The following is a 15,828-nucleotide window of genomic DNA, read 5'->3' as shown; positions in this document are numbered from 1 at the left end:
ATTTAAAGAAAGCTTAGAAGATGACTGGCAAGCATATTCTGGGGACCCAGAGTATGAATGAGAGAGAATGACATTTTCAAGACTAGGCTCTTTTTGTTCAGGAAATGCCTGAAATACTACCGAGGCAGACACTCCAAATGCATCTTCTTCCGTATTTGTCCAATTCGAAGGGATTTCCTTTCAGTTGGTTCCTTGTTAGAGTGACCCTGTGGTGGTGGTTCTTCAAGATGAGTAGGAATGCTGTATTGTTAACAAATTTCACCAAACTTCTGCTTTCACTCACTGGCGATGAGTTTTAAGCTCTTTTTCCAGTCTAATTTGCCTTATTTGATCCACATTTCCTCAAAGTTTTGCATAGAAGCATGTCTTAAATATACAGATATATCATTCTCCCTATCACATTCCTTATCCATTGCTGGTCCTTGAGTCACTTTTTGCAGTTGCAAAAATGGATGGTTAACTTCCTTGTTTTGACTTTCACATGAATTTTCTGCCAGGATACATGTTTGTAAAAACACCTTATCCTTAAGTAATCAAGTACGGACAAAGAAAAATGAGAAAATAATTACAATTTTACTGTTAACTTTCTTAATCTATGTTCAGTTGTTCCCAAGTCACTGGATTGTAACTTCCTGTAAGAAGTGAAAACTAACTTGCCTCAGCCTAAGACAGAAGAAAAATATGAACTCATAAACTTAAGCTTGTCAGTTTTTGGAATTGAACAATTCATTACATGTTAAATCGACCAAAAAATTAAGTTAGATGGTTTTTAATGTTACAAACCTTAAAAACTATTTAGCTTACCATCCCTTATAACAAGCACTAAAGTGCATTTGAGTACTTTTTAAAGATTAATAACGAGAGAATTGGATAACTTTAAATTATTAGCAGCCAAATCAATTAATATCAAAGAGAAAGAAATGCGCTGGCAGTGTGAATCGGCTTAAGATTCTCTCTCTCACCCTGCCCTCACCTACCCACGTGCTCTGTCCTCACTCTCTCTCTCAAAAGAAATAATGAAAAGAAAAAGAAATCATAAGGCACAGAAAATACATTTACAGGATGGCACTCTATTTACTGAAAAATATCTGTGTGTAAGTGGACTCCCACAGTCCAAACCCATCTGGTTCAAGGGTCAACTGTATACCTATATGATGTCTCCACTAAGAGACTACAGGAACTTCACATAGCCCCAGATTAGAAAATCAAACACCCATTCCTACTTTCCCATTCTTTTCTGGACACTACTGCCATTTTATTGGCCTTCAGACATCTTCACATTTAAGACAAGTATTCTTGGCGGGCCTGGGTGACTTAGTCACTTAGGCGCCCAACTTTGGCTCAGCTCGTGTTCTCACAGTTCATGAGTTCAAGTCCTGCATTGGGCTCCTTGCTCTCAGTGCAGAGCCTGCTTCGGATCTTCTGTCCCCCCACCCCCTCTCAACACTAAACAAACATTCACCAAAAAAAAGTATCCTCAATATTTACTAAGTCAATATATGCCACTGTGATCATTTTGTCTTCTATTTCTATAGCACCCTTTACAGGTTACAAAACGTTGCCACATTTGTTCATTACACACAACCAAGAGGTGGGTATTAGTGCCATTTTTAGGAACGAGGTCATTGACATTCAAGCAAGTTTTTCCAAGGTCCCACAGCTAGGAAGTGACGGAACCAAGATGCTAGCATGTCTTTTGATTTCAAATACAGTGCTTGCAGCATTATGCAGCAGCTGCCTGGGCCTAAGAGATCAGGACCTTTTTACCTCCTTCCCTAGTTGTCACCTTAGAATAGGTCATCATTACTTTACTTATATTACTACAAGTATGACTGCGATGTTATTTTAATTATCCAAAAGTCAAAGTCAAAGCACCTCGTGGACGTTTTACCATCACTCCTCCATGCTTATACTTAAAAATAAGAAGAAGACAGTACCTCAGGAAGAGAAGGTGATTCTACATCTTCCTCTTCTCCCAATTCTAATGCTGACATCATATCTATAGGATACGGTCACAGATAAATTAATGTGTTACAGGAAAAATATGTGTTACTATGAATTTTAAACACAGACACATGTCTATCTCCGTTCATGACTATTTCAATAAAATAAAAGCAATAGCAGAAAAGATGTTCAGGGGGTTCAAGATTTTCCGGAAGCAAAAGGGGGCAGTACCTGGGATACTTATAAAGAAAGATAGCAACAGAAAAATATCTTCAAGAAAAAAAGGATAATATATTTGGATCTACATACTTTCAGATTTTTCTCATACTGGCATTTAATCATAGGAAAACAGCTCACAGAGATTCACTAGCTTACCACTTGTGTAATTTTCATGCACTCCACCAGCAGAAGTCAAACTGTCATTAACTGTTTGCTCTGGTGGCACATTTTCAATAATACCAACACCATCTTCCTTTGCTTCCATTGCTGACTTTGCTGTTCCTTCCTAGAAAAACAGCACAAAACAAAAACCCAACTTCAGAAAAACATCACATTAATTCTTTTTCACGCACTCACCCACTCAGAAAGACAAGCACACACTGTATCTGTCAAGTCATAGCCACGATCCGGGGACGAGCTGGAAATATAAATAAAAGACAGAGTCTGTTCTATATGCTAGTAGCGGTAGAGATGCATGAAAACAGGTAAGGACAGAACAATACCATCCACTAGTTCTGCAAGGGAAGTGAATCACGTACAGTGAACGCACAAAGGAGAAAACACTTACATTTGGGAAGCTCAGCAAACTTCCCAGCTCAGCTGGGAAGATAGGGCTGTATCTTAAAAGACAGACAAAGTACACGGGGAGGGTGTGAAGGGCATTCTAGAATGAGCAAAAGGATCAACTATGAAATAATATAGTAAGTGACAACACCTATGCAATATGGCAAAACTGGAACAGAGTTATTGGGAATGGGATAGACAGAGAGATATTACTGGAACATCAGGACGAAACCAAAAAAAAAAAAAAACAACAAAGAGCAGTGTTATGCTAGAACACGAATTTTCTCCTTCAGGTAATGGGGATGCATTGAATAAGCAGAGGAGTGACATCGTCACAAGTATATTTTAGAAAGGTCACCCTGGCAGCAATGTAGGATGAACGTAAAGGAAGCAAAACCAGAAGAGTACTGCAAAATTATAGGTGAGCGAGTGAATTACAGGAATAACATATGAAAAATGGTAAGCAGGTACAAAATATCGAATGTGGTGAGTGACTGGATGCGGTCATTTCAGGGCAGTTCAGAGTCCAGGACTTTTCCTGTTTCAGGGCTGTTATTTTTTAGGCTAGGGAACACAAAGGACAGAGCAGATTACAGTCAGGAAAGAGGAAAGGGAAAGGGTCAGAAACAATGTCTTGAAACTAGGGCATATTAAATTTAAAGTGCCCAGGGGACTTCCAAAGAAAATGTTAGGGCCGCCTGAATGCCTCATTCAGTTAGCACCTGACTCTTGATTTTGGCTCCAGTCATGATCTCACAGTTCAAGGGTTCAAGGCCCCCGTCTGGTTCTGCGCTGACAGTGCAGGGTCTGCTTGCGATTTTCTCTCTCACCCTCTGTCTCTCTACCCCTCCCCACGTGTGCTCTCTCTGTCTCTCTCTCCAATTAATAAATGAATAAACTTTAAAAAAACAAAAAGAAAGTTCAGATCAATGAATTTCAAGTAAGAAAAGGCCATCTGAAATATCTATAAAACATATTAAACTGATATAATAATGCAATCCTACACAGAACTGTGAAATTGTGAAACGGAAAGTAAAAGGAGGCGGGAGGTGTTAGGATGGCAGAGGAGGGGGATCAGAATTTCCCTTGTCCCTCAAACACAGCAGTATTGAGGTCACAACACTTGGAATACCAGCAATACAGGCTGCAGAGGGACAGGAAAATCTCCACAGGTGCAAAGAGACAGCGTGGCAGGACAGAAGGGTGTGTATGCGAATTGGCAGAAATAAAATGGACAGCTCAGGCATGGAGTGGGGGAAGTCCTTTGGTGGAACAACGAAAGGAAGAGAGAGAGAGGCTGTGGGAAGTGTATTTGGATATGAGAAAACCTGTCCGGGCCACAGACCAAGGAGATGTCCAGAGAGCCAGTTTCTACTTTGCAAAACAGCCTTAGAAGCTAAAAAAAAAAAATTTTCAAGGCTGCCAGACTTTCTCTGGACCAGAGCTGCCACCTCCCATGCCTGGTGGGGAGGGAGTCGCCCGTAGGCTCTCAGGGCAACACTGGGAGAGAACACCTTGAGTATGGTGGAAAGAGGAGGTATTGCCCTCCCCAAGGGAAAAAGAACCTGCAGGCACGACCCAGAGGCCCTTTGTCCACTGCGCAGAGTGGCGCTATTCCAGAACCAGGTCTGAGCAAAGCGGGATCCTACAGGGTTTTGAATTCCAGCTCAGCGCTCAGGGAGCACAGGAGACTGTGCAGCAAGGCAAGCTGGCCCCCCAGGCTATTCTGTGAGGACGGCCTAAACAGTGAGTTTTGAGACACCTCGTGTGGGCAGGAGAGACTGGGGTGTCGCCATTTCTCTCCCCATGACCAACATCGTGGGGCTTCAGGGGATGGACAGTGAGCCTCAGTGGAGGCAGGCCCATTACACCAAACCTTGCCTCTCTGTGCCTGGTAACTGCTTCTCTATGGGAGTGAGACTGACACTGATGGGACCAGACAGCCCCTCCCCTAGACCAGCACAGCCACCAGTCCCAGGCACCAACAGACAACGCTCCTCTGGTTTTCTATCTTAGTTAGTTAGTTTGTTTGTTTGTTTGTTTGTTTGTTTTCATTTGAATTATTATTCTTTTTTCTTTTCGTTTTGAATGTTTATTTCTTTATTTGGAGAGAGAGAGAGACAGTGATCAAGCAGGAGAGGTGCCGACAGAGGGAGAGAGAGAGAATCCGAGCAGGATCCATGCTCTCACTGCAGAGCCCGATGGGGGTTTCTAACCCACCTACAGCGACAACATGACCTGAGCCAAATTCAAGAGTCAGACGCTTCACCAACTGAGCCACCCAGGAGCCCATCTTTTCTCTCCTTTTCTTTCCCTTTCTTCTCTTTTCCCTTTTTTCTCTTTCTACTCTCCTCTTTCCTCTTCTCCCTTGGGAATCAGCCCAGTAGTCTCGGGTTGACTTTGGGTCAAAGCTATTTATATGTATTTATATTTCCCCTCTGTTCTTCTGTTCTGGTTCTTTGTTTGTTGGTTTCATCGGGGACGTTCTCTATACTTTTCCAGATCTCCTTCTTCATTTTCCTCCCTCTGTTTCTGGATTAAGCCCTATAGCTCCTTTGAGTCACTGCCTGGTCTCTTTTTCCACTCCTGTCATTTCTCTCTTGTTTGGGCTAAGGATTCTTCACCACCCTCTTCTCCTTTTTTCCAAGATTACTTCAACAAACAAATCAAAGCACACTGGGTGGAAGGCCCAAACCACCACTCCAAGTAGCGAGAAAAGCAGCCAAAGACGCACCAACAGAGTGCACACGACACACTCCAAAAACACGTGTTCAACTGTCAGGCCCTGGAGAGTGTAGGACCCCTTTGTAATATAATAGTACTCGCAGGTGTGGGACACAGAACAAGCTAGTAAAACACATAAAGGACAGGAAACTAGCCAAAACGACAAATCAGAAGAATTCTCCTCAAAAAAAAAAAAAATTCCAGGAAGAAAGACAGCCAGAGAAGTGCTCGAAAGAGACAGAAACAATATATCTCATCAAGGTTTTGGAATAACACTCAGAAGACTCATAGCTGGGCTTGAAACCAAGCTGCTTCAGAGATCAAGGACCTAACGAATCATCACGATGAATGCTGAAAATGAAATGTTGTAAAGGAGATACAAAATAAACTAGATGCAGTGACAGCAAGGATGGGAGAAGCAGCAGACAGAATAGGTGAAATAGAAGATACAATTATGGACAAAGATGAAGCAGAGAAAGGAAAGAAAGGAAATTACTAGACTACGAGGCAGGTACCAGAGACCTAAGTGATTCGGTGAGATGAAATAATAGCCACATCACAGGAGCCCCAGAAGAAGAAGAGTGAGAGAAAGGGGCAGAAGGTTTATTTGAACAACTTATAGCTGAGACCTTCCCTCATCTGGGGAAGGAAACAGGCATCCAAGTCCTGGCGGCACAGAGAATTCCCTTCCAAATCAACAAAACCAGGTCAACACCACGACATGTCATAGCGAAACCGGAAAACTACAAAGATAAAGAGCGAATTCTGAAAGCAGCTAGGGACAAACGGGTCTTACTTAATCTACAAGGGAAGACACATAAGGGTAGCAGGAGACCTGTCCCATGAAACTTGGCAGGGCAGAAGGGAGGGGTAGGAAACGGTCAATGTGCTGAATGGGAACATATGCAGCGAAGAATCCTTTCCCCAGCGAGGCTGTCATTCAGAATCGAAAGAGAGAGAAAGGCTCTCCCAGACAGACAAAACCTAATGGAGTTCATGACCACTAAACCAGCCCTGCAGGAGATCCTAAGGGGCGACTCTGTGAGTGGAAAGCAGCAGAGACTAAGAAGGACCAGAGGCCTCACCTAAAGCATGAAGCCTTCAGATAACACAATGACACTAAATCCGTATCTTTCACTAATCACTCTGCATGTGAATGCACTCAATGCCCCAATCAAAAGACACAGGGAATCAGAATGGATAAAACACAAAACAAAACCAAAGAACAAGATCCATCTACATGCTGTCAACAAGACACTGATTTTTGACCCCAGGACACCTCCAGATTCAAAGTGAAGGTAATGGGAGCCACCTATCATACTACTAGAAGTCAAAAGAAAGCTGGAGTCGCCATACTTCCACCAGACAGACTAGATTTTAAACCAAAGACTGTAGTAACAGATTCAGAAGGGCATTTAATCATAATTAAGGGGTCTATCCATCAAGAGGAGCTAACAATTGCAAATGTTTATGTCCCCAAAGTGAAAGGCCCACACAGATGAATCCATTAATCACAAACATGAATAAATGTATACATACAAATACCATGGTTGTAGCCGACTTTAAGACTCCACGCATGGCAACAGGCGGATCATCAAGGTAGAAAATCAGTAAGGAAACACAGATCCAATGTGTCATTGGACCAGATGTATTCAGATATACATAGATATATATTGGACTTAACATATGCATTTAGATACATGGATATCAATACAGATGTAGTGAGATCTTTTCATTTAACAGCAGTAGAATGCACATTCTTCTTAAGTGTACATAGAACATTCTCCAATACCAATGACATCCTGGGTCACAAAACAGCCCTCCATAAATACAAAAGGACTGAGATCATACCTTGCATATTTTCAGATCACAACAACGAGCACTTGCTCATTCTTTCCCTCTCTCCCTCCCTTTCCAAGAGAAATACAAACATTACAAAAACATTTAGCTCAGCTCCTTCCAACGAAGAGGAAAAAAGAATAATAAACCTTGTGGGGCAATGAGTCATGGACGAAAACCACACACAGACCGTAGAATTCCATAACCAATATGTTGACAAGGGAGTTGACAGAAAGTGATGTACTAAAAGAACAGACACTAAAGAAATGGTTTCTGCAAGGAAACATTAGGCTACGGGTAAACGATTAAAAAAGAGCATGGTGGGGGAAACACATAGGTGGCTCAGTCAGTTCAACGTCCACCTTCAGCTCATGAGTCATGATCTCACGGATTGTGGGTTTGAGCCCCATATATATATATATATAGTGTATACATAAAACAGAGTCTTTGATTCACAGAATACCCCTGATAATACTGACTTTTATCACTCTACAGTTATCTGGTTATAAATACTGTAATAAAGAATTTAATTTTTTTCACTCTAAAAGAAATTGTTCAATTACTGGCATCTATCACTTCCTAAGAGCTATAAATTATTACTACACTAACAAAAGAACAGAACAAGAAAGGTTCCTAACACATCAACTTTCACTATGGAGAAAGAATTGGGAATGAGAATTCTAGGAAGAAATGTGAACCTTCAAAGGATGTATGTAATGGGACACAGATGGGGTTAACAAAACAAAGGCTGAGGAGTTTTTCTCTGCAATTCTAAGCTCACAATGGGAGGATACTAAAAATATACTGTAACCTTCTTTCTTATGTAACTGCTGATTTCCTCAATAGAATTCATTTGCGTTTTTACATATAAAACACCAAAACGGAATATAAACTGAAGCCTTACTTTTTAAATTCACATATTTAATTGTGATATATCATGTGTATTTCGTTACTTTTCAAATTCCATTCTACGGAATTCCATTTCCCTACTCATTTATTCACATTCAAAAACTATGACATTGCTTCTTCCAAGCAAGACTTTATTCTAGGAGCTCCACGAGTCAAACAAGTATGTTTCCTAACCTGCAGTAGCTTCTAATGATTTCGGGGCTTTGGAATGAATATTTAAATAAATATCAGATGTCTGAAACTTTAAATTTTAGAATCTGACACAAGGACTAGGAGGAGATAGTTTTAAAAGCTAGAATAGGAAAGATTTCTGAAATTAGAAATTTGACAACTTGGCTATGAAGAGCCTCTGCTCATAGAGCTACTCTCTTCAGCAAAATACGTATTCTTCAGGGAGATGCACAATTGTAACTTACTCTTCGTGGAGTTATCTCAAAAATACAGGGGAACACTTTTGTAAGGTAAATGTTGAGAAATAAGGTAAACACCTAAATTTCTACATTTTCTAATATTATTTTAGTCTAAATGTAGAACAAAGGATAGAGACAAGGGAAGATCCTGTATCTCACCAAAATAAAAATTGCCTGGGGCGGAGCGCAACCTACAATAGATACTTGGATCCAATAAGATTTCATTTAGTCATGAGTATTATCAGTCATGTTAGTATCACAGTAAGAATCCTTATCCTTAACCAAATGTCATATTTCCTCCATTATGGGAAAGCTTTTCCCAATATAATTGCACGGTCATTATATATTTTCCAGCCCATTCTTTGATCAGCCTCCACCTCTAGGATTTACCAAAGGAAAACCAAACAAAACAAAACATTCAACGCGTCATGTATCTGTAAAGTGGTTTGTTCTTGCTAACTTTCCGTTACACACGTAAAATGATGATACACAGGCTACTGTTAAATTTTCAGAGTAAGTAAGAGAGAAAACTAAATTCAGAGCAGGAGAGTGAGTTTCACAGGAGGGTACTTTACCTCGGTACCAAAATCGAAGTCTTGGCTAGCTGATGTAGGCCATGAATCATCAGGACCAGGTTTCTCGGAAAGCCTTTAGAGCAAAAATATACAACAAAAACATGTTCATTTATTGAAAAACAAAATTTCAAAAATTAAGGGAAAGGTCGGCTACCTGTTTCTTCAACCAAGTTTCTTGGTATAATTAAACGTTGGCCTCTGTTTTCTTCATTAAGTTTTACTTTAATTCCAGTAATAGTAACATCCAGTGTTATATTAGTTTATGAATATAGTGATTCACCAACTCCATACTCACCCTGTGCTCATCATGACAAGGGCACTCCTTCATCTCCATCACCTCTTCCACCCCTCCCACCACTCACCTCCTCTGGGAACCATCTGTTTGTTCTCTGCAGTTAAGAGCCTATTTCTTGGTTTGTCTCTCCCTTTTTTTTCTCCCTTTGCTCATTTGTTGTTTCTTAAGTGCTACATGAGTAAAATCATATGGTATTTTTCTTTCCCTGACTTTGCTTACCATACTACTCTTGGGCTTCAACCAGGCCATTGCAAATGACAAGATTTCATTGTTTTATGGTTGAGTAATATTCCAGTGTGTGTGTGTGTGTGTGTGTGTGTGTGTGTGTGTACGGATATACTTATACACACACATACATAAATATAGGACTTCTTCGTTCACTCGTTTGTCCATGGACACTTGTGCTGCCTATTGGAAATAATGCTGCAATAAACACAGGGGTGCATGTGTCTCATGGAATTCGAGTTTTTGTATTCTTTTGGGTAGTATCCAGTAGTGCAATTACTGGATCATAGGATAGTTCTGTTTTCAATTTTTTGAGGAACCTCTATACTGTTTTCCACAGGGGCCTCACCCATTTGCATTTCCACCAACAGTGCCAGAGGTTTCCTTTGTCTCCACATCCTCGCAAACACTTGCTTCTCGTGTCTTGGAGTTTAGCCATTCTGACAGGTGTGAACGGCGTATCTCGTTGTAGTTTTGGGGAACATCTTTTCATGTGTCTGTTGACCATCTGCATGTTGTCTTTGGAAAAATGTCTGGCTATGTCTTCTGCTCATTTTTAAACTGGGCTTTTTTGGAGGGGGGTATGTTGCCTTGTATCAATTTTTTATACATTGTGGATACTAACCCTTTACAGGATTTGCAAAACATTTGCAAATGTGTTCTCCCATCCCAGAGGTTGCCTTTTAGTTTTGACAGTTTCCTTCACTGTGCGAAAGCTTTGTAGTTTGATGTAGTCCCCATAGTTTATTCTTGCTTTATTTCCCTTGGCTCAGGAGACATAACTAGTAAAATGTTGCTACAGCCAAATGTCAGAGAAATGACGGCCTGTGCCCTCTTCAAGGATTTTTTATGGTTTCAGGTCTCACACTTAGGTCTTTAATTCATTTTGAGTTTATTTCTGTCTATGGTAAAGAAATTGGTCCAGGTTCATTCTTTGGCATGTGGCTTGTCCAGTTTTCCCAGCACCATTTGGTGAAGAGACTGCCTTTTCCCCACTCGATAGTCTTTCCTGTGTGTGGAGGGTTAACTGCCCATACAGTTGTGGATTTCTTTCTGGGTTTTCGGTTCTATTCCATTGAGCTGTGTGGCTATTTTTTACACCAGGACCCACCATACTGTTTGGATTACTACAGCTTTGGAATAAAACTTGAAATCTGAGATTGCGATACCTCCAGTTTTCCTCTTTTGCAATATTGCTTTGGCCATTCAAGGTTTTGTGGTTCTATACAACGTTTAGGATTGTTTGTCTAGCTCTGTGGCAAATGCTGTTGGTATGTTGACCGGGACTGCATTACATCGGTAGATCGCTTTGGGTAGTGTCGACACTTTAAAAATATGTATTCTTCCCATCTGTGAGCATCGGATGTCTTTCTCTTTCTTTCCGTCATCTTCAATTTCTTTCGTCAGTGTTTTACGATTTCCAGGGTACAGGTCTTTCATACTTTGGACCCTGTGTTAAAAAAGCTTTCAGTTCGCTATTTTGCCTCCACCTCTCCTAACCTGTGAAATCTCCAGGAAAGACCCAGTCTGAGTTTCCATAACCAAGTGTGACAGGCAGGGAATTTTCTGAAATGGTTGAGAATTAAATGTATAAAAGTTACCACAATGACTTCTCACCTCACATCTGTCAGAACGGCTCAGTTTCAACACACAGGAAACAACAAGGGTTGCTCAGGGTGTGGAGAAAAAAAACCCTTGTGCACTGGTCATGGGATGTAAATTGGTATCGCCACAGCGAAAGCCAGTATGGGGGGGCCTCAGCAAATTAAAAACTCAAATACCATAGGATCCAGTAATTCCACTACTGGGTATTTATTTACCCAAGGGAAATGGAAATACTAATTTGAAAAGATATATGCACCCATATATTTATTATAGCATTATTGACAATAGACAAGATATGGAAGCAACCCAAGTGTCCATCAATACATGAACAGACCACGTACACACACACCCATACACACACACACACACACACACACACACACACACACACTGGAATATTACGCAGCTATAAAACAGAATGAGATCTTGCCATCTGCAACATCATGGACATACCCAGACGGTATGAGGCTAAGTGAAATAAGTCAGACAGAGAAAGACAAATCCTATATGATTTCACTTCTATGTAGAATCTACAAAGGGGAACAAATGAACAAACAGAGAAAAAGCAGAAACAGACCCATAAATGCAGAGAATTGACTGTTGCCAGGAGGGAGGGGGGATGGACAAAATGGGTGAAGGGGAAAGGGAAGATCAGGGTTCCAGTTACAGAGTAAATAAATCACAAGGCTCAAAGGTACACCATAGAGAATCTAGTCAGTGATATCGTAATAGCATTATACATTAACAGATGGGAGCGACACTTATGGCGAGCATGGTGGAACATCCAGAGTTGTTGCATCACCTATTACATTGTGTGTCCGGTAGACCTCCGTTTAAGTAAATATGCCAAAGTGAAGGTTTCTATGTTATGAGTGGAAGTACTAACTAGAGATTAAAAGATTAAAAGTTCCCAAGGCCAACTTTGTTCCTACACTGGTCTTGCCTTATTGAGGTCCATAATAACTAGCAAGACCTTCCAAGCCTTCAGGGGCATTCAGCTACCCAAGGAGAGAGACTGCGATCAAAATGGTCCTGGTAGTTGTGCCTCCATTTCTCTCTATGCTGCCTGAATATTTTCTTCCCTGTGAGCTCCCACTCCTCCATCACTCTTCGGCATGGTTCAGTGACATTCTCCAACCTTTCAATCTTTAGCCTAGGAAGGCACAGACTCCTACAACAAGGATGGGCTCAAATGACCGAGGGTAGGAGCCATGTCCTGCTCCTGGGGAACAAGCTAATTGAGAGTCTCAGTCATCCACACAGTCACCTCAACTTAGGCATGTTATCACCTATCCAGATGAAGCTCCCCTACTGATTTGACAAGTCAGTCCTACCCCTGCCCAGCCCTACAGGTACATGGGAAGGGCATCACAGATTTAGGAACAGAGGTGGAGTGAGGAGACAGCTTGCCTTGGGCCATACATCTCTGTAGTTCAGAATCTCCACCCCCCCACCCCCAATTCCTTGAGACGATCTAAGCCTTCCTCCCTTAGTGGGGGTGGAAGGAGAGGATATCATATTTCTATTTGCTGTAAACAGACTCTTCCCAGCAGCTCAAATGATTTTTCATCTCTCTCCTCAGAAAATCTGAGGTATGCTCGCACCTTCAATGAAACCAACACACACAAAAGCAGAAACCTGGTCAGGATCCTCTTGAACTCTCTATTTGAATATGCCTTTCTAAACAACTCCCCTGATCCTGGGTCCTTCATTCCTGTCATTCACCTTTATCTCACTTGGCATAAACCCCATATTCTGACATCTTTTCTAAAACTCTTATTCCTATCCAACTCAGTGTTGTCCTTCTTGAAACCTGGTCTCCTCTGCTAATTCAATTCTTACCCTCCTTCATTGTATTCATTAGACCCACTCCCCAGCTTTCTCTTATTAAGACATTTGCCTGCAAGATGAAGACAAAACCAAAGAAAGGAAAGAAAGAAAGAAAGAAAGAAAGAAAGAAAGAAAGAAAGAAAGAAAGAAACAAAGAAAACCCGAATTTAAATCTCATTTCTGTCAGTTATCATATCCAATAGGTCACTTCAATCTCTTTTGAGTTTCAAATTCTCCATGGAAACAACCATTGGGCAAGGAGGTTAAACATAGGTTGAAGTACCAGAGGGTATTTTGATGAGTTAATCTCTGAGGTTCCCTACATCTTGAGATTCTAAGTGCTTTTGATTTGGCCTCTGGAAAAATGGAGAGTCCTTAGCTGGCAGAAGTGGAAAAGTTAATGGAAAAAAAAAGAAATACCAAGAAAACCAGAGAAGAAAGTAAAAAGGTAAAACCACAGTACGGAAAAGTCATGGGGAAAGAAATCTCGAAAAAAAGAAAAAGTTTCCTAGAACTAGTCAAGGGTACTAGCCCAAAAGGAAACCAGACTGGGAACTTAGGCAACAGAGAATCTTACAGCAATATCTTCGAGATAGAGGCTGAATTTAATTAACGTAACATGGTCTACAACTAGGTATCCTTCCCTTACAGAAAACTCATTTGTCTCAAGAAGATGGGATATCACCACATCTAAGGACCTGCCTGACTCGATCTTGCTTATTATGTATAAAGCGTGACACCATGGCCATAGCTGACATCCACCCTAAAATCTCTGATGGCAAAAACAAGGGACTAGTTACCACTGCACTAATTACTTTTGTGAGAACTAGTGGTCAAACATATAAGGGCAAATGCTTGGACTAACCTGGTTTCTTAAGAAAACCCCAAATTAGAGTTCCGACATCATTACCTTTGACATTCTGAGTTGATCTGTCCTGCGATCTGTGTCTTCATCTCAGTGCTGCTGAGGAACCAGAGAATGGATGTGGAAGCTACACAGGCTGATGGCCAAACCCCCTCAGCTACTCATTAACTATGGAATCATGGGGCGAGTAATCAACCTCCCTGAACCACAGTTGCCAGAGTAATTAAAAGTAGGCTACAATAACACAGCTACTTTGCAAAGCTATGCAATGACTATATAACTTAACAGATGTTATGCATATGATATAATGTCCAGTCAAGGGTAGAAGACTCAAAACTGCTTTTGTTGTCTGCGTTCCCTTAGGAAACACATAATTTTCAGTTCATTCATTTCCTTTCCTTTCCTTTCATTTTCCGTTTCCTTTCATTTCATTCCTTTATACTTTGAGAGTGAGTGCACACAGAAAGAGGGAAAGATACCACGAGGAGGCTGTCAGCGCAAATCCCGATGTGGGGCTTGAACTCACAAACCTGAGTTGAAATCAAGAGTCACACCCTTAACTGACTGAGCCACCCAGGTGCCCCAATAAATGCCATGATTACAAATCCATAAAAATCCTACCTGGTGATAGAGTCTTCCTCAGCATTCTTATCTGCTCCTAAAGAAAAAAGCAAAATACATGTTTAATCAACAATCGAAAAATATAGGAAATTACAAGTGTATGGCTAATGATTTGTTCAAAAGTCTTCCTTTGGGACCACACCTGGAAACCACACTACACTGAATGGTAATTATACCATTGGTAGGCTTAAAGCACTAAGAAATCTGACTTTCTCCTCTATATTGACCAAAAGCAAGAATGGGTTTTATCGGAATTTGGCACTTACAGGTGGACTGATGTTTACAATGACCATCACTGACCGACTCTATGACACTGAAGGAAAATGGTATCATTAGGAGAATGATTATCCTAAGCTGACAATGTCAAACTGAAACTAGCATGGTTTTTCTGGACTTCCACTACTAGAGGAGTTAAAAGAGAGTATCTTTATTTTGCTCTAACACGGCAGAACTTCCCCAGCCCTTCAGTAGAGACTGTTCAGTTTTAGGATGAAACACCCCCTCACAAAGTGTGCTCTATAGCTATTGTACTTTGCAGCATGGCCAAACCATAGCAAACAGACTCTCCCTGGCCTTATTTCCAATGGGAAGTTAAGGAAGAAGGATTTGGCATTCCAGTTTGATAAAGTTCTAACCTCTTGAGACTGTCTCCTTCCATTGCTAGAGAGTCTGTCTAGTCCCACCGCACATCGCAGAGGAGGATGATCCCAATGATCCCAATGCTATGTAGTGGTTCATGATGTCCTTTTTCTCAACCCTCCCCATTAGGTCACACACATCTAGAGAAATCATGCTTTTTTTTCATGGAAGGCATATATTATCAGATCCTCTCCTGATGAGCAACAAAACAAAACCAAGGGCAAAGAATATCTGGAATGCCTACATTCAAGTACGGGGGAATTTTAATTTTCTAAACATTCAAGATGCCCACTGCATGATTCTTACTATATGACACTCTGGAAAGAGCAAGACTATGGAGGTAAGGGTTGGGGTGAATGTAGGGATAAAGGGGCACAGCACAGAGGACCTTGAAGGCAGTGAAGCTCTTTCACACGATACCGCAAAGGTGGATTCACATCATTACACATTTGTTAAAACTCATAGAATATATAACACCAAGGCTGAACACTAATGCAAATTAGAGACTTTGCCTGAAAATGATGAGTTAGTGTCCGTATAAAATGCACCACTGTTGTCAGGGTG

The 15,828-nt window shown here is 41.0% G+C and overlaps 1 protein-coding gene across 1 annotated transcript in view; it reads right to left on the bottom strand.

The window, feature by feature from the left end:
• The window catches only part of LOC122236225 (ankyrin repeat domain-containing protein 26-like), a gene marked incomplete at its 3' end in the record, with an annotated part of 86,158 nt that overhangs the window by 47,593 nt on the left and 22,737 nt on the right, over positions 1-15,828 (bottom strand). The window contains exons 6-10 of the mRNA XM_042977115.1: positions 14,626-14,662; positions 14,050-14,103; positions 9,185-9,257; positions 2,320-2,449; positions 1,938-1,999 (exon numbers count right to left, since the gene is read on the bottom strand). Of these exons, the coding sequence (XP_042833049.1) occupies positions 1,938-1,999; positions 2,320-2,449; positions 9,185-9,257; positions 14,050-14,103; positions 14,626-14,662 (356 nt within the window). The remainder of the gene's footprint in view (positions 1-1,937; positions 2,000-2,319; positions 2,450-9,184; positions 9,258-14,049; positions 14,104-14,625; positions 14,663-15,828) is intronic.

The sequence above is a fragment of the Panthera tigris genome (genome assembly GCF_018350195.1).
Source record: "Panthera tigris isolate Pti1 chromosome D3 unlocalized genomic scaffold, P.tigris_Pti1_mat1.1 chrD3_random_Un_scaffold_51, whole genome shotgun sequence".
Lineage (NCBI taxonomy): Eukaryota > Metazoa > Chordata > Mammalia > Carnivora > Felidae > Panthera > Panthera tigris.
The sequence above is the reverse complement of the archived record's forward strand: the minus strand, read 5'-3'. Positions and strand labels throughout refer to the sequence as shown.